General features: G+C 36.8%; 1 protein-coding gene across 2 annotated transcripts; it reads right to left on the bottom strand.

Moving 5' to 3' along the window:
• On the bottom strand, positions 1-26,046 carry LOC129739730 (neuropeptide CCHamide-2-like). Of its 2 annotated transcripts, none has more exons than XM_055731236.1 (4): positions 25,516-26,046; positions 10,970-11,063; positions 982-1,313; positions 1-866 (listed from the first exon to the last, which is right to left on the bottom strand). In XM_055731236.1, the coding sequence occupies exons 1-4, from the start codon at positions 25,519-25,521 to the stop codon at positions 765-767; spliced, it is 534 nt and encodes a 177-aa protein (XP_055587211.1). In that variant the 5' UTR covers positions 25,522-26,046; the 3' UTR covers positions 1-764. The 2 variants fall into 2 exon arrangements, with proteins under 2 accessions (XP_055587211.1, XP_055587212.1); XM_055731237.1 differs by having other exon boundaries at positions 25,520-26,046.
• Between the last annotated feature and the right edge of the window lie 1,584 nt (positions 26,047-27,630).

The following is a 27,630-nucleotide window of genomic DNA, read 5'->3' as shown; positions in this document are numbered from 1 at the left end:
TTCATGTTGCAATAGTTTGACAGAACCGTTCCAGCCTGACGGGTTCCTACAAACTATCAGATCATCATTATTTATTTTCTTTCTTATTACTCCAGTCACAATTTGTTGGAATGGTGCATGTTGCTGGTATGGGTGAAATACATTTTTTTGTTCTTTTACTCTTTCGATTGCTCGATTAAAATTTACCGACTAGTAATGCTTCGTCTCTTAATATTTACAGTAAACAACAGCTATTGCATATTGACATAGTATTTTTGTGTGTTTCTTCAGATAAATTAGTTTTCTGTATACAACCATGATTGTATGATAACAATTCAACATAATTATCCATTCCGTTTGCTTCGTGGAACAAAAACTTGGAATCTTTCCCTTATTCAGTCAATCGAGCATTGGTCACTAGCCCGGAAGAAGATGCATTTTTTTTAAATATTATTTCAAGTACTGTTTCTATATTTCCAAAGGTTGAGTGAGAGGCAAAAAATAGGAAACTAAAGAGATAAATTATTAGGCTAAATTGCAAAATGAACTCCCTGTTCGTTGTCACATCGGTTTTTAGTTGATTGTTCTTTTTGTTATTTTTGTTTTGCTTCGATGAATGGGACCTGAAAGTCACACGATCTGGAAACTGCGACTGCAACTGCGTTTGGATTTCATTGGGGCGGAAATTTTTTCAGCATGACTCTCCCGGTTCGGTTATTTGCAGCCTACGATTGCAGTTGGATCAAATCGGCTTCTCTAGGTTCATAAGTTTGGGCTCGCTTGTTTTACTTCGTTTCGCTTTCTATCAGCTGAGATGACATGGCCGGTTCACTGGGTTGGTAATTTGGGATCAAATCCAGCCGTTGCCTTTGCCGTTTTTCTCCAATCTAAGTAAAGGGATGATAAAAAATGTTTTTAATTTTTTTTAAGTTACAAGACGTTACACTGAATAATATCATTGAGATTAAGAACCAAATTTTGCGCTAGGTTCAATCTACTCACCAACTGTCTCAAAATGGCATTCATCGCAAATCGCATTCCCTGCTCAAACTGCTCGTGGCCGTTGTAAGATGGCACAGGTTCCTCTCGAATGATGAGCCCATTGTCCAGCATACCGTCATCAGCTAAGGTTCTCAGCTCTGGTGCAAGATCTAAACTTTTGCTACGTTCCATCAGCTTGAGGTAAGGTAGAGGAGGAACCGGACTGTCGTTTGAAGATCCTCCACCGGATTCTATCTCACCACCGATGAGGGCGAGACCCCCGGCCGGAAGCGGATGCGACGATCGTTTTCCATGGCCACCGTAACAGGCGTGACCGAATGCTGCACAGCCCCCTGTGGATGTGTGTAAGAAATTTTAGGATTTTCCAGTTTATCAAAATCATAAATAAACATGTCAACTTGTTACACAAAAATCGATAGCTCTATTAATTTGATTTTTTTTCCTCAGAAGTAATTTTTGTAAAGGACATACATCGCCTTGACTGATTAACATCCCATCTCCACGTTCTTTCTCACCTCTATTCTCAATTGAAACTTTTTACATATCGACTTAAAGGGTGTTCACGATGAAATTGCCACACACAAAATTGATTCGCAAAATTCGAGTTTTCATCCGATTGCCATCCAATTTTCAGGGATGGAAAATTAACTGTTCAACTTCATTTTACTATTTAACTCGTATTTTATTTACAATCCATACGCAAATGCGACATGGCACCTTGCCGGTACGAAATTGACCTTATTGTCCGCATACCACTTCTGCACGTCCCTGGAGTAGTGGAATGATTCCAAATCCGGCCAGAAGATTGTTGGGACCTTGTGGGCCTTCAGGAGAGGAGGTAGCCGCTTCTGGAGGCACTCTTTCATGTACACTTGTCCGTTCATCGTGTCCTGGGTCACGAAAGGTGCACTCTGCTTCCCGCACGTGCAGATGGCTTGCCAATCCAGTGATTTATTCGCAAATTTGGACATCGCTGAACTTATCGTTGGCCGTGAAAAACAGGTTTCCGGGGATCTGTTAGAAGTCGGCCTTCACATATGTTTCGTTGTCCATGATGCAGCATTTAACTTTCGTCAGCATGTTGAGGTACAACTTCCTGGCACGGGTTTTGGCGGACTTGTTCTGCTGCCTTTTGTACCTTGAAGGTTCGAAGCCCAGCTGCAGCTTCTTAGCCACATCCCGATCGGAGGCGTTCGGATTTCGGTTGAAGGCCTCAACTACGCGGTTGTGATTTTTGGTGTTGTACGGAATACTTTTCCTCCACTTCTGGCTTCCGATCGATGGTCAATCGTTCCTCGAATCGCTTAATCACTCGCCACACCGTGGAATTCGCGATTCCCAACATTTTAGCGATGGGACGATGCGAGAGATCCTGATGCTCGTGATGAATGCGCAAGATTTTATCACGCACGAGCTGTTCTTTCGACTCCATTTCCGCGAGTTTTGATCACAGGACTTTAAAACTTGCAGGATATAAACAATGCACTATAAAATTAATGTACCCAAATTTTCATTAAATTCTATTCACCCGAATAGCAAAGACCATGGTATTAAAATAAACGAACAATGAATTTCAATTTAACACTTAATTTCATCGTAATATCTAGATATCTTTCGACCGCGTTTAATTTTGAAACCACCATAATTTTTAAAGTCACCGTGAAAACCATTGTTAATTCAAAATATTTCATAGTTAACGAAAATGACAGAAGTACAGTATCACTGTAATTTTCTTGTGATAATGATTGTTACAATGTACTTCATGGTAAAATATAAATCCAAACCAAAAAGAACATGGTAAAGTTTTGCTTTTTTTACACACTTTCAATTCATCGTGTAGAGATTCGTGTTTGTGCGCGCCATTTTTAGAAACAATTTTTGCGGTCAATTCTTGATGATTTCGAGCAGAATATCTTATAGATGGTGATTAGTTTTTTCAACTGATAACGTTTTTTCGAATTGTATTTTTTAAATATATTTTCTTTCTCTAGATGCTGATCCACGGCTTTAACAAAATACCCGGTAAAGTCCTCCCGATCGGCGGAGCCAGCAGAAAACGAGCCGCCGAAAATGTGCTGTATTCGCCCCATCTACGTGAAGGGAAGGACAATTTCGCGAAGGATCCGGTTCGACTGTCGCATATGCAGGCTGCATGAAAAGTGGCTTCCGGTCCACCAAGGAAAAGAACTTTGGGATGGGACACACAGCACTTGCGGCAGGTCGGAGCCGTGCTGTTTACACATAGAACGGGTTCCGATCGATGTGCAGGTATTAATCAAAGTGTAAAAATATAAGCGGAAAATTGTGAAAATTTTTAGAATAAGTTTTCAAAATAATAGTGATTTCTTTACAACTTCAATACATATGCATATAAGTATGTTATATATTATTTTGAATTTCATTTTATTTTTTTAACAAGGGACTTTGCAATAATTCAATCTTATTAACCAGTTTGCTAAAGTTATTACTCTTTTTAAGGAATATTGTTCATTATTGGTCGTGCTTTGTAATAAACGTAAGCCTAGTTTATTAAATGTACGACTAATCAAGAATAAAATTCCTTGAAACGAGTGATAACTTGGGCAAACTATTCCAATTAATCATTAAAAACCATGAAATTTCACGGTTAGAACTATATTTACATACCATAGAAACACCTTGATTTCCATCTTCGTTAGAAAAATGGAAATAAACGTATTTTCATGGTTTTATTATGAAAAAGGGGAAGCTGTTATGACAATGAACTTCATATTTTTGAGCTTCCGAATGTATGGGAAATCGCCATTTTTTTCATGGTCACGCTGCATAACAATACCCCCTTTTTCATGGTTATTTTCGCCAAAACAGTGAAATGTATGGTCGGAAACTATGACTTCCAATGTGCATTCACGGTATAGTGGACGATAATAAGCATTGTGTAAACCATTAAATTTATGGTTTGTGAATATGGATTTCATGGTTTTTTCATTGTACAATTCTATTCGGGCAATGGTTAAAAAGTTAAAGCAATTTCATAGTGTGGCAATTTCATCGTGGACACCCTGCAAGTTTTTTTTTAAGAAATTCAATTCGTTATTCCGTTTTAGCAAAAGCTGTTGTTTATTTTTTCCAAACATCCTTCCTCTTAATTCTGCAATCTATTTTGAGCACAGGCTTTTTAAATCAATAAAAAAAAAATTTCTGCATATCCTTCATCTCATCTCTTCATTCCTTCTCACCTCTATTGTCAATGGAAACTTTTATTTATCAACAATCTAAAACAAAATTTTATTTTTCATATATCTATATTCCATTTTTAGCAAAAGCATTCCCAATCTGTGTTTTTCCTGTCGCTCTATCTTTGTTTAATAGTGCCGGAACAATGCGAAAGTATTTTTGGCTACAACCTTTCCAAAGAAAAGGCCAAATAAATGCAAACAATCAGGAGCAGCATCTACCAGAAGACCAAATCAAAAACAACAAACAATCAGCAGCAGCAGGCCTTAAAATCTGCGCATCCGTTTCTTCCACTGGATGGCCAAATCAAAACACACAATCCAAATCTGGGCTTGCTAAGCCAATCCATATGTTTCCAACGGATAAATAAAAACAATCAATCAGCAGAAAAAGGTTTAAAAATCTGCGCTTTCTAAGCCAATTCCGTCTTAATTCACAGGAAAACCGTTTCAAAACAAAGAATCCACAGCAGAAGCCTTAAAAATCTGCGCTTCCTAAATCAATTCGTTTTTTTTTTCACCGGAAGGCCAAATCAAAACAAACAATCCACAGCAGCAGACCTAAACATTTGCGCTTCCTAAGTCAATCCGTGGCGTTTGCCTTTCCAAGGTTTGCGGCGGTACGTTCCAACATACTGTGGGCCCTCCACGACAGCAGACAACGTTGTGCAGAGGATGTGTACGGACTCCAACACTTGGCACGCGGTCAGCGATGGGTTCACCCGGATCATGACTGCCCTGAAGAGGAGCGGCAGTAAACGAACGGTGTAGGATGACTCCATTGACGGGAAGCATCTGAGAAGTGTGCGTCCGGTCCCTTGATCGAAGCTACAAAGATAAGATGTGTAGGATACCCCAGCGCCGGGGAGTATCCGAGTAGTGCCGATTCCTAAGGAGGAAACTGCGGGGATAAAACTATACCTTCCTCATAGCGAACTTCGCAGGAAGAGGGTTAACCGCTGTCGGGAGATACCCACGGGTAGAAAGGTTCTCGATGCTGGATGAGCCTCTCGAGTCGGTATAGGATGTCGTCACTGTCGAGAACCATCCGAGTCGTAGCGTTCAAAGTCCCGAGTGTGTGCCGTGACAAGCGCGAGTCCAGGACAAGCTGATCTCGATCTGGCACACGACGGGCAGAAAAAGGTTGCCAGCCAAAGGAATAAAGAAGACCGGACAACGGTCGGAGTAAACTGACCCCACCGACAGGGGGATGTCGAGTAGTATGCGTCCGACCACACGGTTTGAAGCTACAAAGATAAATCAACATCTTCTGCGTAGCGGATGCCGAGGTACGCCGCCTTCGTGCGTAGGATGCCTTACCTTCGGGGTGTATTCGAGTAGTGCGGTTTCCAACGACCGAAGCTGCGGGAATAAAACTTGACCTTCTTCGCAGTGGAAATTGTTTAGAAAGGGTTATTCCACGATCGGGGTATACCCACAGGAAGAGTGGTTTTCGACGCCGGGTGGGCCATTCGTGTCGGAGTAAAAATTATCACTGGTCTATACAGTTCTTGAAACAGTTCAAATTATTCTCTGGAACACGTTCCTCGAAACATCGAAGTCGAAATGCTCAGAAAAGCGATTGAACGTTTTCAATATGCCGATAAAGGCGCTATTCGCTCCATAGTTGTTGAGACGAATAGGAACATAGAGCTGCAAAAGCTGGTTTCTCAATCCCCGGCGACGGAGAGGAATGGCCTCCAGCAAAACGGGACAGTCAACTCTGGACGTTAAGAGATCAGCAACAACTAGAGCGCGAGTAGCGTTTCTGCGGGCTTGAAGCGTATCTAGGTCTATGAGGCGGCAGCGGAACGGGTATTGCCAGTTCAGATGACGTAAGCCATAGCGCATGATAGCCTCGATTCTTTAAGCCCCATTCTGGTAGAAAGGGCACCAAACAGCTGAACCATACTCGAGGATGGAACGAACTATACAGCAGTAGAGACTTTACACGTCTTCGAAGTCTTTTGCCATGTGAAATAAAAATCCAAGATTTCTGGATGCTTTTTCGACGATGTAGTTTGTGTGAGCCTTAAACTCCAGCTTTTGATCGAGAATAACGCCAAGATCGTTAATGTGGTCCACCCGAGAAATGATCCGTCTCCGAGAGCGTACTCCGCATAAAGAGAGTGTCGCTTACGAGAAAATGATACGACCGAACATTTACTGCGATTCAGGGGCAGGCAATTCAAGTCACACCATTGAGCAAACACATTGAACTGCTGCTGCAGGAAATCGATGTCCTCTTGGTCATTTATGGTGTGAAAGAGTTTCAGGTCGTCGGCAAGTGCAAGTTATTTGCAGTCAAGGAGCGAGAGTACATCATTAAAATATATCACGAAAATAAATGGTCCTAAATGACTTCCTTGAGGCACACCGGAGCAGGCAAGAAAATTATTTGAAAATGCGTCACCAATACGAACGGATAACTTACTGGCTTCCTTATAGGAATTCCCATTTGCGATATTCGTCCTTAGAGTAGAGGGACTTGTGCTTGTTGTAGTTGCGTAGTGCGCGCTGCTTAGCCGTCTTAAGTCATTAAAGACTTTCAGAAACCCAGGGGGTCCGTAGATTGGTAGCCGTGCTGCATTTAGGCACATGGCGATCGATGATGTAATTCAGCATGTTCGCTAACGTCTCGGCAGCTGTATTGGGAATAGAGAAATCGAGCTCAGCCTCCCAATCAATGGATCGCAGCTTCGAAGTCGACGTTCTTAAAATCGTGATAGAAAGATGCGGTTTTCTCTTCTGAGCCATGTATTTTAGTGATATCAAGTGAAATCACTAAGGCTGGATGATGCGGGACAGTTTTAACAAGAGGAGCAGGAGCAGATTCAATTGTCGGAATCAAAAAGAAGAGGGGTATAAGTGGTCACGTTAAGTCACTTTGAGGTGAGATCAGATCTCGAGTCGCGAGAGGAGAGATCGGACCTTGAATCGTGCGGAGGGAGGTCAACTTCGAGTTGATGCGAGGAAGGGTCGGATCTCGAGTCGTTAGAGGAGAGTTCAGGCGTATGTCATGAGTCTTTCCATTGTACCCATGGACCCAGAGTAGCAAACTGGGGGGGGGGGGGGGGGGGGTGTGTTTACGCGGTGGCTAGCCGTGTCTTGGAATAAAATATGTAAACCGTGATTTACCACCTGGGTAATCAACTTATAAAATAAACGCGGTGTATTGGTTGAGGCTCATTCATTACCTGGGGAGAGGAAGCATCCGACAGAGGGAAATTAAGCAAACGAGGCGAGTCCAACTGAGTCAGGCGGGGGAATTCCACCACGAACTCAGAGCGATTTCCAAGGGGAGAAATGTACCACTATCATCACCGCGGCGATGGTTTGTTCCAATTGTGGGTTCTGATGGGCTACTTAAGGTTGGTAGGAGGGTGGTCCAATGGAGAGAGTCTGATAACACCAAACACCTTATTGTTCTCCCACCCAAACACTACTTTACCAAACTACTGAATGATACTACCATATAAAACTACTACATGTTGGCCTGGCCCATATTTAGATTTAGATTCGGTGCGACTGAGACTGCCACGCACCATTCGTAGAAAATTTTCCTGGCCAAATTTCTACCTCCCAATGGCCAGTACATTGGGAAGTAGAAATTTGGCCAGGAAAATTTGCCACGAATAGCAATCCAGCAGTTTATGGCCTGCATCGCGAGTGACCCCAGCACGAGCCTTCGTTCGTGGGACCTGGGTTTCGGAGAGTGGCTGTGAAGGCTTTCGAGGCAGTTCTCGTGTGCTTCGCTTCGATGGCGGTGCACCCGGAGATAGCGACCGATCTATCTACAGCGCGATTCCTACAAGCTTTGAAGAGGTTTACGTCGCGGTTAGGAAAGTGTGCTGTTCTTCATTCTGACAGCGGAACCAATTTTATTGGGCAAAGAACAAGATGTCCGAGTTGGTGAAGAAATTGCAAAGTTCCGATTTCCACGATGAGGTGGCCCGGCAGTGCGCGGACGAAGAAATGCAGGGGAAATTCAACCCACCAAGAGCTCCCTAATTCTGCGGCGGGACTGGGAGGTATCAGTCCAATCGGCGGGGCAGCATTTTGTACGAGTTTTGGGAGAATCCGTCGCCACCTATGAGGACATGGTGACACTTTTGGCGGAGGTGGAATGTTGCCTCAATTCGAGGAACTGCAGGCCATATTTCCGAGATTGTGCGTCGATCCGGTTATCCCCATGGGACCTGGTGCAGTAACGGGTTCATCATTTCTGGTCGAGATGGAGGAAGGAGTACCTGAACCAACTGCAGGCTCGTAACAAATGGTGGAAGGCTGCTGTCAAGGTGGAAGTAGGCAAACTGGTGGTAATACGAGACGACGATCTCCTTCGGTAGGATTACCGAAGCACATCCAGGACCGGACAGAGTGGTAAGGGTCGTATCCCTGAAGACGGCCAGCGGTGACCCAAATCTGTATCTTACCGGTGCAGATGTCGACGGAAGCGGAAGAAGTTGAGAAGCACGATTGACTCCAGAAACTCCGGTTGTTTCAGGGGGGCGAGACTGTTCGTTTACTACTCGAATCTGTGAAATACCCCACCGATAGGTGGCTGACTTCAGCTACCAACAATCAGCTACCAGCAGGCAGCATCTTTGAAACCCTCCCTTTTCGTGTAACTGTAGCAGAATAATAGAAATTATGCGCAAAAACTGCCTTGGACAGCATCTTATTACTATTTTAATCACTCTGTAATAAACCCTTCGAATTGAAAACTCCAATTAAGAAAAGGTGAAGTGATACCCACGTAGAAGCTACATTGTAATTAGCATAAGTTAGCAATTAAGTAAAGTTCAATATAGTGCAGTTTAGTTCCCCTAAAGAACATGGTTTTTACTGTGCTATGTACTGAAAGTCGCCCAAGAACAAAAAGTGAACTCTGGAAAGTTAATTCCCACTCAAATAAAATCTCCCAAACGGTACTCGATTGCGTGAAAATCTCAAGGAATTACCCAAAACCAACTCATCTTTAATTGGCACTAACAAATGAGATAATTCTGATAAGTCGAGTAAAAATTTAATTTTTAATTATAAAAATGATTTGAAGTATGTATTTAAATATATTTTTCCTTGAAAATCAATTGCCAGATAATAAGAAAAGAAAATTTGAAATATTGAATAAAAAAACTATTATAAACTCGTCAAGCGTCAAACCTTTCGAAAGCGTTTCAATCAACCACTTTTAAAATTATCTCATTCAATTTAGTGCAAAATGAAATTTCAGATTTCTTGCCAAACAGCAAGCACGCTTCACAACAATCGAGATTTTCCTTGTGTTGGTTCGGTACCAATGAATCATCAACGGGCTGCAGGGATATCAACCCGCAATGATTGTAGCTTCCATCAGGAAATAAGGAAACATGGATCTTTGATGCTCGAAAACAGTAGTTTTTCAGGTTGTTGATGTCATTATTTTACGCTGTGCTTCTTCGGTGTTTGCAAAAATGGGAAACACTCCACCGTGTCGATTTTTTGTTTAACACCAATGAAACCAAAAACTATTTCCTTCAAGGTTAGAACCGATTGAAATTTATTTTCTCAGAAACTTTATATTAAAATTTTGAATATATATAAACCTACTTTTTTAAACTTCTTTCCCAAATCTACGGTTTCAGATTATTAATCAAAACTCCTAAGCTGAATTCGGAATTCAAAACAAACATTTTTAAATATTTATTTTAGACATTTTCAATCGCAGGCTGGTGTGCCTCTAAATAAAGTAAGTCAGATTGCCCGGTTTTCTCCGGGTTTGCCCGGATATTAGAATAAAATAAGCAAAATTTTGGTCAGGTTCAGTTGCCCGGATTTCATTGAGAAAAGCCCAGATTTCACCCAGATTTATTCACTTTATTTGCCAAATCAAACCTGAAATTAAGAATTGTGTTAGAATTCTTTGATTTATGTGTCCAAAACGGTTTTTTTTAACAAGTTTTATGAAAATAAACATAAAAGTTTTCTTGGAAGCCTCTATTCGATTTAAAATGTCTGTATGCTTTTTTGTTGGATTGTTAGGTCGGAGTGAGAATAAAATCACCACGTCTTCTCAGAATCCTAGATCAAAATTTAGAATACTGATATTTGATGTGACATTTTGAAACTGATGATAAATGTTCTAGCAGATCACGACACGCCCAGTTGCTTTCTCTTCCACACTTGTCTTGTGGTGGAAGAAGAGAGAAAATTCACTTATTAGGAGGACCTGTGGCTAGGTACAAAACATCCCGCAGTTTGTCTTCGAACCACCTCGTCTTGCTGATAGACAATAAAAAACATACTTGAAGGTACTGTAAGACATATTGACGGTAATCAGATTCAATGAGCGCCAAAAAGGCTATATTTAGCAATTGAGCACTTTTCTTTATGTTATTTTTTTCTGAAGATTTATCAGTTAAGTTAATTTAGTGGTCTTTTGAGATGACAGGTATTTATTCTCTTAGGAATTAGGTCGATGTGAACCGTGAAAGAGAAAATCCATATCTTGTGTTACAAAAATCATTAAGTTTTCACAAATAAATCAGATTGACCCAATGATTGACTCAACAAAGCCAAATTAGCGCCTTAAGGAAATTTTGAATATCAACAATACCGCGATTCAAATCAATTTAGAAACTAATTACAATCCCCTCCTCATTACTAGCTGTGCTTAAAATAGTGGTCCATTGAATCTGAAACCCCTCCCAACCATTTGCTCATATTTGGATAAACTTCTCCATCCCCTTTTCCGTGGCATATATATTTAACCATTTATCAGCTCAACTTACGTTTTGCATTAGCATCTTGCACCAAAACCGAAACGACGACCAAACTCAAACAGATGGCGGACAGGTGTGGCATTTTGGGAGAATCTCTGGAACTCTGCAAATAAATAATGAGAGAAAAAAAAGTTTAAGCCAATTATTAGGGACGATTTATTTATACAATCAGCTGAGTTTTGTGTCAATCTGAATGAATCGGGTTTGCCACTTTCTTTTGCCAAATTAGCATACTTTTGATATCTCGCTCAAGAAGTTTGGTCTTCTCGAGGAGTCTGTTTTGGAGGGACACTTATTTCCGGTGCTCAATTAGTACCTTTGTTTTCACTTACATCCTGTTCCCGTTGATTATGATCCTGATTTTTTTTTTAAATTTGTTTTGAACAAGAGAGATAAGATAAGATTCATATTAAGGTTTTTTTTCAACGAATAATAATCTCAATAAATAATCTCAATACTGAAATTTGGAATTTTCACCACGGTTGCTCTCAAATAGTTGATTAATTTTTGGCCGAGAAAAAATTCTCAACTGTGTTAAAAGCAAACTTTTTTTAAAAAAAGAACAGTTTGTATGCAACCAACCACGAACTTTAAGTATTGCCTCAATAAATCAGATTTTATCTTGTTTGGATATTCCATTCATTGCTTCTTTACCGGAGTCCAGATTCAAAATTATGAATTCATGCATTGAAGCTGGTCAGTTTCCGAAGGATCCTCCAGTGGGTCGTTATCTTTTGTATTTCATCTTGCAATACGTGTCAGTCGGATAAAACGGGAACAATTGTCTCAAGCCCTTTTTGAAAGAAATTGTCCTGGTTCTGAATTAAGCATCTCAATACAAACCGGAAGCTCCCCTCTTATTGGTGCTGAGAACGTCACGAATGATGAGGGAAATGAAGATCAGTGGAAGTCCCTGCAGCAGGGTCGGGAAACCCCAGACGTGAGCCGAAAAAAGGGGAATAGAATTACTGTTACATTCAGCTGATAAATGCCGCAAAAAGCATCTTGTCTCCCCATGTGCATTATTTATTCATTCTAAGGCGATAGGAGGAAACGCACTGCCAAAAATCTTTTGAGCTAACAAAAACACAGCTTCAATCATCCCGTAAGTAATTCCTCCCGATGTGAGTTGGTTGCGTTGGCCAGGGATGCGATTTTTCTGACGTCAAGTGATTTTTTTCATTTGAGGAAAATTTTAAGAATTTTCACAATCAATTTACCATTTTTGAAAGCTTGATCAAGATCAACCCTATTTTTTGAAAAAAAAAAAAACTTAAAACGAAAAAGGTAAGAATATCCTTCAACAACCCTGAATTCTAAAGTGTGCGTGTGGTAACGTGATGACGCGGAACAAAGTTCATATTTTTCGGTTAAGTCATCACCGCGCGCCCCGGTTGAATTTTGAATTCGTCAGAGATTATGTTTCAATTACTGGTGACAACTGTGCGTATGTCTTCGGGGAAGACACACACTTCACATTTAGTGGCACCCATCAGGCACCTAATTTGTTTCGAAAGGTTAAGCGCTTACGCGAATTGAGGAGCGCTACATTAACCGTCTGTGAGAAAACCACAAACCACCGAAAACTACTAAATATATTTGGTGCCACCGATGCTGGTTATGACTGGAAACCATTAATTTTTTAAGCTCTTTTTTTTGGAACATATGATAGTGAATTCTTAGAAGTGTAATTGATTAATGGAGACTAGACAAATGATTGTTTTTTATTAAATAGAAGCACCTTTTCAATAAGCTTTTAAGGATAATGAAATCAATTGCATGTGGAAATGGTATCTCTTGGTTTGTTCGTGAGATTTGAATCAATTGATATGCGTTTTCTCCCAGCATTTACGAATCTCTTAAAGTCAATTTTATCAGCTAAAAGCAGCTTTTTTAATTCTAAAATTTGAAAAAACTTTCTTTTGGTGCAACCGGCTTTAACTCAACTTTTTATAAGTAGGGGAGAATGAGGATACTTGATCCCTGGGGATACTTGATTCTTTCGCTTTATCTCGAAATCCGAATGTCTTAAAAAGATCAAATATTCTAGAAAAATAGGTCAAACAGAACAAAAAAACAATGCTGATTTTTGAGATACTATACTTTGTTTGAAAAACTTAACAAAATGTGACTTTAAGATCTTTTTGATTACGTTAAAATGTTTCTCACATGAAAAAAATATATTAACAATATTTATACCAATATGACAATTGTTAGAGAATCATATGAACTTCACAATGTCGTATTTTCGAAGTCATAGTCAACTCTCAATTTTTGTTGAGAAAAAAGTTTGTTAAAATTTATGATATGAGTTGAATTGATCCCTAGAATCCAAAAAGATTTATTTTATTTATGAATGGATCGTGATCATTGCTAAACACGAAATTTCTTATGTTTGTCCAATAACTTACATTTCTCCAGTAATTACCTGATAAAAAGGACTCAAAAAACTGTTTTAATTTAAAACTTAGAAAATTGCGCCTTTACGTATGCAATGAATATAGGGTATAAAACAAACTTTTAGAATTATCTTTGTCTGACACTTACAAACTGTAAAATGAGAAGTAATGGCTAAAAATAGTCAACGGATCTTTTATCTTTGAATTTAGCTTGTTTTTGCCAAGCGTCAGGGCTCGTTGATAAAGGAATCAAGTCTCCGTTAACGTAAAAAATATCACTTATTTTCGTCTCGCGAAAATGCTTCTAGTTCATCTATGGGTTCACGTATCATTCTATGTTTTGGAGCATATAAATAAGAAATTTCTCGCTGTCAGAAAATGCAAAAGACGGCAATCTGCTATTTCTTTTTTCCAAAAAGATATGATGAAAATGAGAAATGGGCCAAAAGAGGATCAAGTTTCCCCATTCTCCCCTATCTATTTAAAATGCGAAAAATCATCTAAGTTGATACTTAAATTTAATGCGTTTGTACTAAGTATCTCGATGTGTACAATAAAATGAAATCGTTAGAATAACGATAAAGTTACCAGTTCGGTACTTTTTCAGTTGTAACGCTAACGAATATTTTGCCTTTATCCGGTGTAACGATGCGTAGATTTGGTTAGAATTCATACGACCGTCAGATGATGAGATGTGGGAAAACGATATACGTGAGGACATAATGGCTAACGATGCGGAACAAACAAAATTTACACCTGGCTTTTGGAATGGATATCTGACAATGAAGATCAAAGACATTACATAAGACAGACCTCCTCTAGGTAAAACCATTTAGAATGACGATTTGAATTGAAGTATCTGGGTACAATGTTTGACTTTTCTACACACTTCATAATTACTCCTGTGGTCGAGACGATTTCGTCTTGTATTTTCAACAGCTGGAATTACAGAAGGTCAACGCCTCACAAGTTAAAATACCCTATACTGTGGTGTCCCATTATGTCTAAGTACGATTTAAAATGAACAGTATAAATAAAATTTTTAAGCAAACCCAAACTTTATTTCAATTATTTCTTCTTTTACAGTGATTCAATACAATTAAGATTCCAGTCAATCGTAGGCCAATAAAAGATTTTAGATAGAAGAATGCTTATAATCATATATGAAGTATGTATAAAGTAATAAATTTAATAAAAAAAAGGATTAAAATATCAATTTAATGTTTTTTTTCGGTAAGCCAATACTCAGTTATGATTTGAAATATGAATTCTCAATAAGGAAAAAAAAAATCTATCCATTTTTAACTTACGAGTATCTGTTCAAAACACATGAAGATAAGACAAATTTTGACAAAAAGAAATAATTTTCAAGTTAATTTCAAGTGATCAACAAAGTCAGAGACAAAATATTTGTATATTCATTTTTTCTGGCTATCAAAATTGGGCTGACAATGCTCGTTTATGATACAAAATGTTCGATTCATCATTGAAAGAACTGGCTAAGTTAAGGTAGGCAAGTTTCATTTTATGATTTTTTAAAATAAAAAAACTGATGAAAATAGAAAATATGAATTAGAAAAGTTTTTAGTGAAAATACGGTTAATATTGTGCACTAAAATTTAACTTTGAAGTTGCTTCTTCAATCTAACTTTGAAGTGATTATGATCGATTTGAAAAAAAAAAAAATCATAATTATTGAAACAAGTAAAACGTTTATAAATTTTCAATCGGGAAGATTGTAGTTGAAAATTTCAAGCTTTAAATATTTGGTCGTCGTCAATTATTTTTCTTATTTAAAGATTTAAAGGCTTACTATAAGATTATGTTTTCTGAACATCACAATCCAGAATTGAAATGCAAAGACATAATTATTGAAAAAAATCGAAAGTTCAAACAGTAAGACTTAAAAATTGGTTGAATTTCTTTAAAAATAAATAAAAAAAAAAATTTAAATTTTGAAGAATTCGGCTTCTTTAACTTGAATCTTTGTTTGATTTTGACTTTCACCTCAAGTTTTAATTGTATAGTGTTTGTAAGTTCAAAAATGGATCAGATCAAGAATCAGAATCAAAGATCAGAAATCAAACTGATGAACCAAATAAAAACTACACGAAAAACGAAAACTCAATATGTTTTATTATCCTTCATTCAATCGAAGAATAAGTTTCAGTCTGGATATTCCAATTTCAGAGGTACAATTATCTGAAAAAGCTAAATTCTATATGCCTTTTAGGAAGTGAAAACATATCATTACAAGTATTTCTGACATTATTATAGAATTTTGTTTTTAAATAAATGGTATTGTTTTATTTAACAAATTTGTTGAAGATACCAAATCGATTTGATTTCTGCTGTCAAAAATATCTTCAATTAAATTTGGGAACAGTTTTCGTATTTTACAGAACAGGGAAAAGTACTCGAGAAGAAAACTTCAACAAATTTTACTTGTAGAAGTCAGAATTACTTGCGTTCTTGGCGAAAGTTGAACATTGGTTTAGCACCTTTTTTTATAACTAAAGTTTCTCCATAAACTTTTTTCAAAAGTTATTTAAAAAACAAAAGCAGTTAGAAAAAAAATATCTGAATTTAGGACACCTAAATCAACCAAAATTAGCTCCTAAATCTTTTGTGCCTTGGAAAAATGTAGATTTTTATGCATTGTGTAATTTATCAAAACCTTTTTGTTGTGAAGTTAAGCATTTAGAAGAACAAGTTCAAACTTGGTTTTCTGGGGAACATTTCTAATCAACACAAAATTTGTAATGACATACACAATTATAATCAAAGTGATAAGTTATAAAGTAATCATATTATCTCAAGGCGAGCATCTTATTAATGTGTTAAATTAGTTTTGAATGAACAAATTTTGAAATTGGTTTCAAATTCTAAAGCTGTTTGGTTACACTTCTTAATCAAACATAAAATATCACACAAGATTTGTCCTATTTGATTTAAAAATTTCAAGTCCGAACATGCTTTTTTTGAACTGTATTAACACGTTCGTCGCCATGCTCATTTTGGTAGTTTTACTAGCCGGGCTCAAAGAAATTTTCAGAGAAGGAAAGCAAAAAAGGAGAACTCCCATATTTGAAACGTGTGGGGAAGCTGAGCGGTAAGCTCAAGTAAGAGAGCGTCACACGCTTTTTGATGTGACGGGGCCTCTCAGGAAATACACCCGTCACCCGATTATGGGTGCCGTGGCGACGAACGTGTTAAAATGTAGATGAATTGAGGGTTAAAACAGCCACAGCTCCATTTTCCGATGCGCTCGATTGCCCAAATATTCATTATCCGATTCCTCGGAAAAAATCACTCAAGATAGGTCTATTTTGTACAAAATTTTCAAGTCCTAAGATACTTTCTTCATAATAAATTGAAAACTGTAGTGGATTCGAGGGTATTTTACCCTTTACAGCCATAACTCCATTTTCCATAGCTCGTGGTGGTTTAAATACCCTTTTTTCGATTTCTATTGTAACCAAGGGAATGTTTCTAGCCAAGATTGTCAAGATTCGTCGCGTAAATGTAAATGTCGAGGAAGTGCTGGTGATTAAGTGTAGAGTGGAGCGGACCTGCCTTTGAACCCGAAAAAGCCTCTAACGCAGCCAATCAACATATGCGCACAACGATATTGACACACAGCACCAGATGGCAGCACCTGTCACGCATGAGGAGTCAGGGTTGAACACGCAAGCAGAGCATGGAGGCTGAGTTGCCGAGGGGAAGCCGGAGAAAGGGATAGAGGGGCAAGAAGGGTCGGCCATCGACCTTAAACAAAATGGTGATTATTAAGTTGTATCTCTGAGCGCGTACTACGGCAAGCCAAATCGTCCGAGTACGATTCGTTCCGCATTGTAAAAATAGTGCCAAACCCGTGAAAGAAGCCCGACGTAAACTACGGTCAACTACGGGACAGAGAACAACAAGCTCGTTTGTTTGTGGAAGGAATCTACCAGGACCCCGTAATTTACCCTTGAGTTCCGGTATCGGTTCCCGAGGCAGCTCACCTGAACGCCGATCGCAGCGCCCATCCAGAACGTGGACGGCCGCTGACTCCTGCTTGAGGGCGTCGTGACTTACCACCACGAAGTTATCGACGTGCCGCATACCACTCATCAGCGCCGTATGACTCCGCTGAAACTCACCAAGTGCCGGAAACACGGAATTGCGATCGCAGGCTAACTTTTGGCTAACCGAACCCACCCTAGCAATTCGGTAGTTTCGTCGCGCAATTAGGAGGTCGTAATATTTCCGGTTCCGAACGAGGAGGAGGTACACGCAAGGGGAGAGGCCCGAGAGCAGACGTGTGAGGTAGAAAAGATTGTGCCATTATATATTGTGTTGCGGATCCGTCCGAAGTGCCTTTTTGTACCTTTGAGTAAGGGGAATAAAGTGGGCGAGCAAAGCTCGAAAGTTAATCATTTAGCGTTTCCTTGTAGTTCTTTGAATTCGAAAAGCCGACCCTGAGGTAAGAATTGGGGGAGTCTCAACAGTGCTGAGTAGTGACTCAACAATAGGTTACACTATTCGATTCTATAGTTAGGTCTATTTTTGTTCAAAATTTTCTAGTCCAAATCAGTGTTTTTTTCTGGATTGTCTATAAAATATAGGGGAATTACGGGTTAAAAAGGGTCTATATCTCCGTTCGTAAGCGACGTCTGAAACTATGTCCAATCGGTTCTTTGGTTATTATCATTAAAGGAAAGTTTTATTTTATTCTGGGTTTTATCAAAATCATAATGGATCACCCCTATACTAGACAAACCACTCAATGATATTGGCACATTGAGAGATGATAGTTGTCCTGAATTGGCTCAAATTTCCGAGAGAGAGATTTTCCGAATTTCAGGAGAAATGGAGTGCTACGAAACTAGCCCCATGCCCCAGGGAAGCCTGTTATTTAATATTTTTTTTTGACAATTCACGAGTCATGAGACCCTTTTTCCTGTAGTTTAAAGAGTTATGGTTTCGAGCGGAATAATTGCATGCTTAGTGTAAACGTATAATTGTCTCATTCGGTAAAAGTAGCAAAACTTCTCGTTATAAGGGTTTCAAATAAAAGGCAAACAGGTAAGTTCGACCAACCTTGGTTCATTCGTAGGGGAGAGGCGGGCTATATGCGCATATTAAGGAAAACACTCATTTTCTCCCATATTCCGATAGATAGGAGTCTGAAAACTATATGTACATGAGCGGACATCTGTTTTCTATGCGTAAGAGCAATTTTTCTGTTAAAATCTCTTACAGTTTTTGTGAAAATAGTTTTATTATAAAAGAAGTCAAAATAGCCGATTTCCGAATCTGGCAGGCTAAATGCGCATATTTATGTTTTAAGCTATATTTCATTTACACTTGCAATATTCTGAAATTATTAAATTGTAAATTGTAGAAACGGATGTTAAGCATACGACAAGGCTGAAATTTTGGTGAAATTTTTTACATCACTAGTTCTTTTGCATGAAACATAGTTAAGTATGCCATATGGCCATATTTCATGGTAATATTTTGTTCGTATTGTATTTTTATTGGATCAAAATGAAGTTCTTCTTTTTTTCGCTGTAAGATCGTGATTTGAGCGTAGATTTATCTTCTAGATAGCGAAGTTTAAATGATAGAAAGTAAAAAATTTATAAGACTAATCTATTTTTCTCAATATAGGCATTTAACCTGCCTTGATATGGGCATTCAGAACCTGTCTCTTAGTCCAATATCTTATCATCTACAACTTTGTCAAAAGCTTCAATTTGTTAAATTTCCGATTTCCAGATGAATAAGAAAGAAAAACCATTGAAATTTTTGTTCACAGAATCTGTAGGCACAATAATTAAAGTTCAATATATTATAACAAAACTGACAAAAATCTTGTTTGAATTTTTAAATTTTTTCGACTTTATATAACAATGTAATTTTTTCATGCCATTTGTTAAAAGCGTATTACTCTCAAACTGCACTGATTGGATATGACAAATCTCTAGCCATATCGTCAATCGGCTGTATGCGCATATTACCCAACATGCGCATTTAGGAACACTTCCCCCTAATGAATTCAAAAGTTGACTTACACATCTAGAACTCATCTTTAGAACATGAAAATAATTAAATCTCAAACACAGAAATTGAACTTTTTGGAAAAATTCAGATTCATATTGCAGTTATAAATTTTTTGAACTGATGGAAATGTACAGTGAGAAAATTTGGACCCGAATTCCCTAAAAAATCCAAACGATAAGTTTAAGATCTGAAAAAATACTTGTCTCTACTTGTCTGCCGTTGCATTTGACTGTAGCCATCTGATTGAAGTATTTTTGACCTAAATAATCTAAAAATAAACTATTTGAACGATTGAGTTTAAGAATTGAGAATTGATCGTTATCATTGCTGTTTTCGAGATTACTAAGATTTATCCTAAAACTAATATTCATCCAACAATTGTCTGAAGGAAAGGGCTAACATAATTAATTATCTCTTAATTATAAAAAATAGCGCCTTTAAGTATGCAATGTCATTAGCGTTCAGACAAAGTTATAGAATTTTCTTCTTCTGTCAGCTATAAATTGTGAAATGAGAACAAACATGACCAACCAAAATAGTCAATTGCAGGCTCGTGCGAAGGACCTGTCCATGGGGGGGGGGGGGGGGGGGTAGTTTCGAATTTCAAATTTAGCTAAAAATAATAGAAATACCAAAAATAAACAATAAAAAAATGAAAGAAATTTCTAACACCGTTTTTCACTCATGATTACCACACAAACTAATTATCAATTGGACTGATAAAAAAAACAAAATTTCCAAATCATACCGGAATCATACCAAATTTTGCTGTAAGTCATTGATATTTTTTTTTCCAAATTATTTTTTTCATTCTGAACCAGAAATTTGTTTCGAAAGAGTTTCCAAGCTAATTTAAAATAAACGTTTCCAAAACACAGAGCTCAAAAGAAATATGGATTCTAAAATAAATATCCAATCACTAATCACTAATCACTAATCTTTTTTTTTTTCTAATCGTACTTCCACAGCCAGAACTTAAGTCTGAGTCCCGAAGAATAATATAAACATGTTATTATTCTTCTTGTCTTTGTTCATGCTTTTAATTATGTTAACATAGAAACATTAAAATAATTAAAAACATAAAATGGTCGGGCCTACTGTGGAGCAGAGAACGCAGAGACGTCAGGAACAAGGTGAAAGAAGAAGCGTGGACCACCAGTACCATACGCTCCGAGGGGCATTTCGTTGGAAGCACGCTAAAAAGTGCTCCTTGTAGATTATTGAACCAATGAAGTGACCCATCATTCAGCGGCTGAAAATGAGTTATTTTAAACACAGAAATCATAAAACAAGGCAAAATTTTGCATTAAACATTAACATTATCAATCATTTAAATTTAACTCTATAACTGTTTTAGATTTCCGTGTTTCATCATTTCTGGTCATCGACCAAGGATATAGCGCCTTTACTCGCTCTTGAAAGTAAAGAAGAACAAAACAAAAAAAATTAGTAGAACATAAACCTTTCAAGGTCTTTTGAGACCTCGAAAGGTGATTATACAGTATACACGATCATTATACAAGGCCAAATAATCAGACACGTCCTAAATAAATCATAGCATCCAATTTCAATTATTTTATGTAATGTTGTTAAGCCATAATACTGGTGATTTCCATTATTGGCAAAAAATATATATAAGTGACGCAGAGTAGATTTCAATAATAGGCCTTCATCAAACTTTTTTTTATTTTACCCTATAGTAATAGTGTCTGAACAAGAAGGCACATTGGTAAATTTTGAAATAATTATTACAGCCAATGCTGGTGTTTTGAATCATGGGAAATACTAGTTTTGTATTTTGAGTTCGTTTCATTCTGATGTTCACATTCTGATGTGTTTTCCTAAATTTTTGTTGTAGAATTGTGTTGTGTAAAGAAATCATAAAACCTTGCTGACATTGAGAGAAAAAAAAGTGTAGAGCGAATATGAAAAAAGTAAATTGGAAATTCCTCACCAAATGATGCAAACCAAAGCAACCTTTGCTATGATGATGATTGCCTCCTTCTAGTAGCCCTGTATTGGCTAGCGGCTTTTGCGGTTGACATTTTGCACGTGTGAAGGCCACTTCGTCTTTCCAGGATGCAACACTCAATGCAATTAATGTCACTGGATTGGTAGGATTCACTCTTCGAATAACACATTTTCAAGCCGGGGAAGCAATGATTCTGACACTCCTGCTTGGGTCTTTTCCGAAAGAATTTGATCAAGGCTCGCAGTATAATATTTTTGTCCAATTTATTCATCAAACACAAAAACCCTCCCAAAGCAGTCGAACCCTCGCCCTAAGAACAATCGCATCTTCCACAAATGATACGGCCGCCGTGCTTTATTGTTCATCACAAAAATTCCTAATCACACCTCTTCAGCTTAATTTTTTAGATTTCACTCCGCCAACCACATTTTTGGATGCGCTTTTCTATGATTTTCTTCATTTCGGGGTGCGCACTTGAATTGAAAGGAAACTTATCATGATCGAAACACAACTTCAGGCTCCCAAACGAGCTTTCAATAAAGCTAAATGTATCAAAAACACATATGAAACTTCTGTCGAGCACTTATACAAAGATATTTCACTTTTAAACTTCAAATTTCCAAATTAAACGATACTTGAATTCGATTCTAAAATAAATATCCAATCAGGTAAAAAACTAACCATGATTAGTTTTTAGGAAAATGATAATAATAGGTAATTTTTATTCATCTTAAGAAAAATTCTGTTCTTTATTTTCAACAGAAAGGCGATTAAAATGTTCCGCTGAAGTGTTTTAAATTTTAACAAAAAATATTCAAACGCGATTAAAAGTGTGAATTTTCGATAGCTGAAAAACCCTATTTGAACTTTGGAGAATTTATTCAATGATTGATGGTTTAATTTAATTTGATAAAAAGAAAAAAGATATATTTATTATTATTTGAAAAGTGCCAGTGAAAGAAATCAGAATAAACCTATTTATAGAAATAGTTCATTTTTGAAGTTCAAAATAATAACTTCATATTCAATTATACTTATAAGGAAATGTTAGAAAATGGGTGATTTCATGAATGATCAATGAAAACTGATAAAAATTGAAAGATAAGGAGTTCCATGTTACAACAAATATTTTAAGAACAAAGCAAATACAAAGTTAGTTAATATTTCGCATTGAAATTAAGTTCAAAGTTGCTACCTACTTCAAATCATGTTCAAATCAACTTTTAATCATTGATTAAAAAACCATGGTTGGTTCATAAAAGAAGATTTTATCTAAAATAATTGATGAAAAGTTTTCAAATTTTCAATCACAGATTTTAATGTTTAAAATTATAAGCTTTGAGTATTGTGTCTTCGATTGAAATATTGGGCCCTGGAAAGAACAGAAGGTTGAAACTTTGTTTTCCTTATTAAAAATTGAGACTTAAGGGCTTATGTGTCAAGTACACAAAAATTCAGAATTTAAAAAAAAAATGTTAAAATTATTTCTAAACTTGAATATTTCGACATAACAATTCGGCTAGTTATAAAAAGAAAAAAACAGTACTTTAAAATCTCTTTAATTCATTAGAAAATTTAAACAAAATATGATAATGAAAAAGATATTTTTTTTAAACATTTCAGGAGGTTTTTTTTAATAAACACGTTTCACCATAAGAATTTACATAATTAAATTGATGACTCAAGGCAACAGCATTTCGGTGCTTTTTTAATGATTGATTCGGTAGATTTTAGCGTTGTAAACTCGAATCTTTTATCAAATTTAGTCGAACACTTTGAGTTTTGGTGATCAGGAGTTTTAAAATGTATCAGTTTTGAGTAAAATCAAACATTGAAAACAGATTAACTAACAAACTAATTTTTTTAAATGAAACTATGAAGCAGACTTAACCCTTCATTTATTGATTTTTTTTTTTATTATTTGTTAAAAATTATTTCAAACTGTTGCAAATGATGTGTATTCATTTTATAGGTTGTGCTAAACGTTAAAAATCTATGCTACACAAATAACACACAACGTATTGCAGGACACGACACTTAACGTTTTTACTAACGGAAAAAGGTCTCTAATCTAATTTAATTCTTTTTCCGTTAGTAAAAATATTAAGTGTCGTGTCCTGTAATACGTCATGTGTTATTTGTGTAAATGATGTGTACACCAAGAAAAAAAATTAAAATAAAATAAGATTTTTTTGTTTTTTTCATACATTAACTGTTGCAAATTTGTGTCAAATTGTAGGAAAAACAGTTGTTGTTTATTAAAAACTTAAATTAAAAAAAAATTCTTACAGTTGAGTTTTTAAGGCCGCCAACGATCCAGTTCATCGTAGAACAAAGGTTTTTGGTAATCATAATCACTTCTGTTAATTTTAAGCATAAAAAATGGGATTTAGTGAGTTAAGATAGGTTTTAACCCGTTTGTTTCATATCTAAATGAAAAATTGAAATTTCCACTGAAAATGAGAAAAGCATCGTGAAAGTTTGGATTTGGAGTTATGTCCAGCGCATTTCATAGAATTCAATCAAGTACCGTAATCCGGGGTAAGATTGATCACTTTTTTTCAATATATTTCGATTATTTTTTCTGTTAAGGGGAATGTGGCATGTTTTATATTTTTAAAACCAGTACTGGACTCCAATGAATGTAAAACATGGATGCAGAAATTTTTTTGACTACTTTTAATTCGATTTAAAAATCGTTTTCGTCTTTGTTCAAAATTTGATGCTTTGGGGTGACATTGATCAGTCTCTATTCTGACGGTTTTAACGAGTTTTTTTTTATCATAAAGGATAAAAAACACCTTCAAAATATTGACTAATGCTAGTTTATCTATTTAACCTTGATTTTTAACGTTTTATTTTAAAAATATTTATAACCGAAAAATAACTATAACGCTGCCTACATTTAGGGGCAAAAATTATAATTATTGCTAAATAGTTTGAACTTCAAAATACAAATGAAATTTTAACCTTCACACATTCCCCTAGGCCCTCCTTCTATTAACATTTTCATTTTTTCCTCAAACATAACGATTTTATAGGGTTTCTATCCATTTGTCGAATACGGGCTTACTCTTGGGAAATGTCCTTATTTTTTAAATATCAAAAAATTATCATTAAATGACTATAAAAATAGCACTTGAACTATACAAATACAAAGAAAAATAGTTGATCTTTCACTTTCAACATCCCGTTGGCTTCTAAATTATTTTTAGTTCATCAGGAAAGCTGCTTTTTTGCAAGCCTTGGAAAAAATAGATATTTTTGGATTTTGAAATTACATTATAACTAACATAAAAAAAAATTCAAATACAAACCAAATTTTCCCTTCTTGATACTCAATAAATAGGCTTTCAAATGTAAAAAACAGTTTTCAAAAATTCAAACTACAGGCTAAGTTATAGATGATTATGTGGCAAAATGTCATGTTGATCAAAGCTACCCCGGTGATCAATGTTACCCCGTTTTACGGTACCTATTAAAATACCACCATTCTTTACTGAACTAGGTTGATAGGATTCAGAATTTTTGATTTTTAAGCTGAATTCGAAATTACTTCGTGCTGTTAAATTATATTGAGTACATAATTAATTATTGCAGATTTCAACTTTTGTAAGTTTTTCCGAAAATATTGAATAATTTTAAATTTTGTTCAGTTGTGTCTTGGGTTCTCCAAATCAATTTCAAAAAGTTTGAACATATACTTTTAGAAAAAATTGAAACAGAATTTATACCCTATTTAGTAAACATTTTCAATTCAAACTATGTGAACAAATAGCAATTAAAGCTTGCCCATCAACTTCACAACACGTTTACAAACGATGTTCCTAAATTGCTACTATTTGCGCAACCTTTCCCCGCAGGCATGATTGCCAATTTTAACATCTCAGTTTAATTTGGTTTCCCAACCGACGGTCGGACGTTCCGATAGCAAACGTCGGTTTAATAATTCACACCTCTTTCGAGTAATGGCTAACGGGGGGATTTCGCCCGAGTCGTCCTTGGTTTCAATAGGTGGCTTAACTGGACATAGGATTTATGAGTTATGATATGCTGCCCCGGAATGGTGTGGGCAAAACTAATCAAGGAACTTTAAACTGTGAGCAGCAGTAAAAATCATCGATTCTACTTACATACATAATTGAAATTGCTGCTGTTTCGGTTGATGGGCTGGGGATATTCCTTGAGTTGTGTCCTCTTCTTTCTGGATGGTTTTTCACTGCACGACAGATTACTTGAACGCTAGCCACTACTGGTACATCAAAGCCACTTCTTAAGCCAGTAATGGACACTGATTTACTACTTTATCACCAACTGCTAAAGCCAGCAACGTGGGCAGCCGAGTTCTTACCAGAGATGATAACTTAATAAATCGTGCTCGAGGAACCACCGAATGGTGGTTGTTGCTTCTTCTATTTTGGACCCCGAGGGAAAGTGCAAACTCTCTGGAGCCACCAAAAAGCGGGCAGCTCTAGAATGTTAATCCTTTGTGCCGCTGCTTGATTGCAACAACGCCGACGAAACACAGACACACAAACGCACTCACTCACTCGCACTCTGACTTCACTGGGTCGGTTGGGTTAGCTTTCTGGGCAGTTGTGGCCAAGTTATGATTATTTTCGTGTTACGAAACTAACTAAACTCCAGATCCTGCCGGGAGCACGCTGGAGCAACAAATGGTTGTATCAGTAGCCACTGTTGAACCTTTTATATGAACCTCAGCTTTTCATATCTGTCCCGATTGCGCGCTGCTCCTGTTGCTTCTACACTCTGTCACGAAGCTTGCTAACTCTATCTGGCTTCTCGAATGGTGGCAACAGGCTGGTGGGTGGATGAGAAGATACAACACACCGAGCTGATGTATGACGAAAGTGTGTATCTTTCTTGGGTAGTTAGCTGCTTGCTGCTGCCTGTTCGGCGGAGTCCGGAGAAGCTCCAGTCAGGTTTTTCTTTCGCCAACTGGCACCGGACGGTAGCTGGGATATGAACCATGCTGGAGTTTGCTCTGCTACTTTTGCTTAACTTAGAACGTTAACTTAGCGCGTTGGCTGCTACATGTTCGGTCACGTGGTTTTGGAGGCGAAGTTTTGAATAGAGGGTACACGTTGTTTTACCGAATATGGAGAAAAGGCTTTCGTTGATTCTTACTATACGCGATTTACAATTTTTTAGTATGAGTAATTTCAGCAGGATTTTTGACGTATATGCTCGAATCAACAGAAACTGTAAAGTTTGCTTAAAATGTCATTTTCAAATTCATTTAAAGGTTCACTCAAGTTTTCGGCAGACTCAAGTTGATGTTTGAATCTTTCCAAAGGTTCAAAGTTTATGTTGATATCAATTTCTCGATTTAGCCGGATTCTTCATGGTTCTCTCCTCAATGTTTCTGGTTAGTTTCCTGAAAAGGCTTGGCATTTTTGTGATTTGTAAGTAAAAAAATAGAAATACCAAAGCAGGGAAAGGACGTATATAAAGTGGAGAACAGTTTTCAGATGAATTTCAAATTTTGGAAGATGAAACTGGGCTACCCCAAAACTGAATGAAATGTCTTTAGGATACTTGAGTGCACTTAGATGCTTAGGCTTAAATAAGAGTGGCAGTATGTATAGATTTGCCTGTTGTTCAACAAATTTAAATGTTTTCTGAGGATCAATGGATTTAAAATTTATACATTTCAAATCAAATCCACAAGTTTTACGGAAGTTTTGAGAACTTCAAATAGAATTGATTATCTGAGGATGAAGTTTACTAAATGATGTCCGTAAAACCAATAAGTGCAAAAGTGACTATAATTTGTTTCATTTTTTTTTTTTTGTTCAATCGAAAGCTCGTTTGAAAGAATGTTGGAAAATTGCGTTATACAAAAACTTTATAGCGTGTTTTCTCGAAAGTAGTAAATGTAAGTAACTTCTTTGATTCTATAACAAGGCGTTACCGTTTAGAAAGTATTCAGATGCCGCTAACCCACCGTCGGAAGTGGCATCCCTAATACAATGGTCTAGGTCTGTTGGGGCTTCCTAGGTCTGCATGAAAGCTAGGACAGACACTATGTCTTTCAAGTTCAAATGCGGTTTTTTTTATAAAGACACTGCTTCGCAGAAAATCAATTAAAGTACCCATACCTTAAACAAAATACAATATTCGATCAGAAATAAATTTTGTTAGAAACTTTCAAACAAATGTTTCATAAGAATTTTGAAAAAAAGTTTGACTGCAGAAAAATTAAAAAAATAAACTAGAGGAAAAAA

The sequence above is a fragment of the Uranotaenia lowii genome, chromosome 1, assembly GCF_029784155.1.
Source record: "Uranotaenia lowii strain MFRU-FL chromosome 1, ASM2978415v1, whole genome shotgun sequence".
NCBI lineage: Eukaryota > Metazoa > Arthropoda > Insecta > Diptera > Culicidae > Uranotaenia > Uranotaenia lowii.
Note: the sequence above shows the minus strand (reverse complement) of the source record. Positions and strands in the feature narration are given on the sequence as shown.

Excerpts from the sequence above, each read along its gene's own strand:
- LOC129739730 (XM_055731236.1), bottom strand. Across the intron at positions 1,314-10,969 it reads GCAAGATGCTAATGCAAAAC|GGGGCTGTGCAGCATTCGGT; the intron begins GTAAGTTGAGCT and ends ACACATCCACAG. Across the intron at positions 867-981 it reads ATGCCATTTTGAGACAGTTG|ATTGGAGAAAAACGGCAAAG; the intron begins GTGAGTAGATTG and ends CCCTTTACTTAG.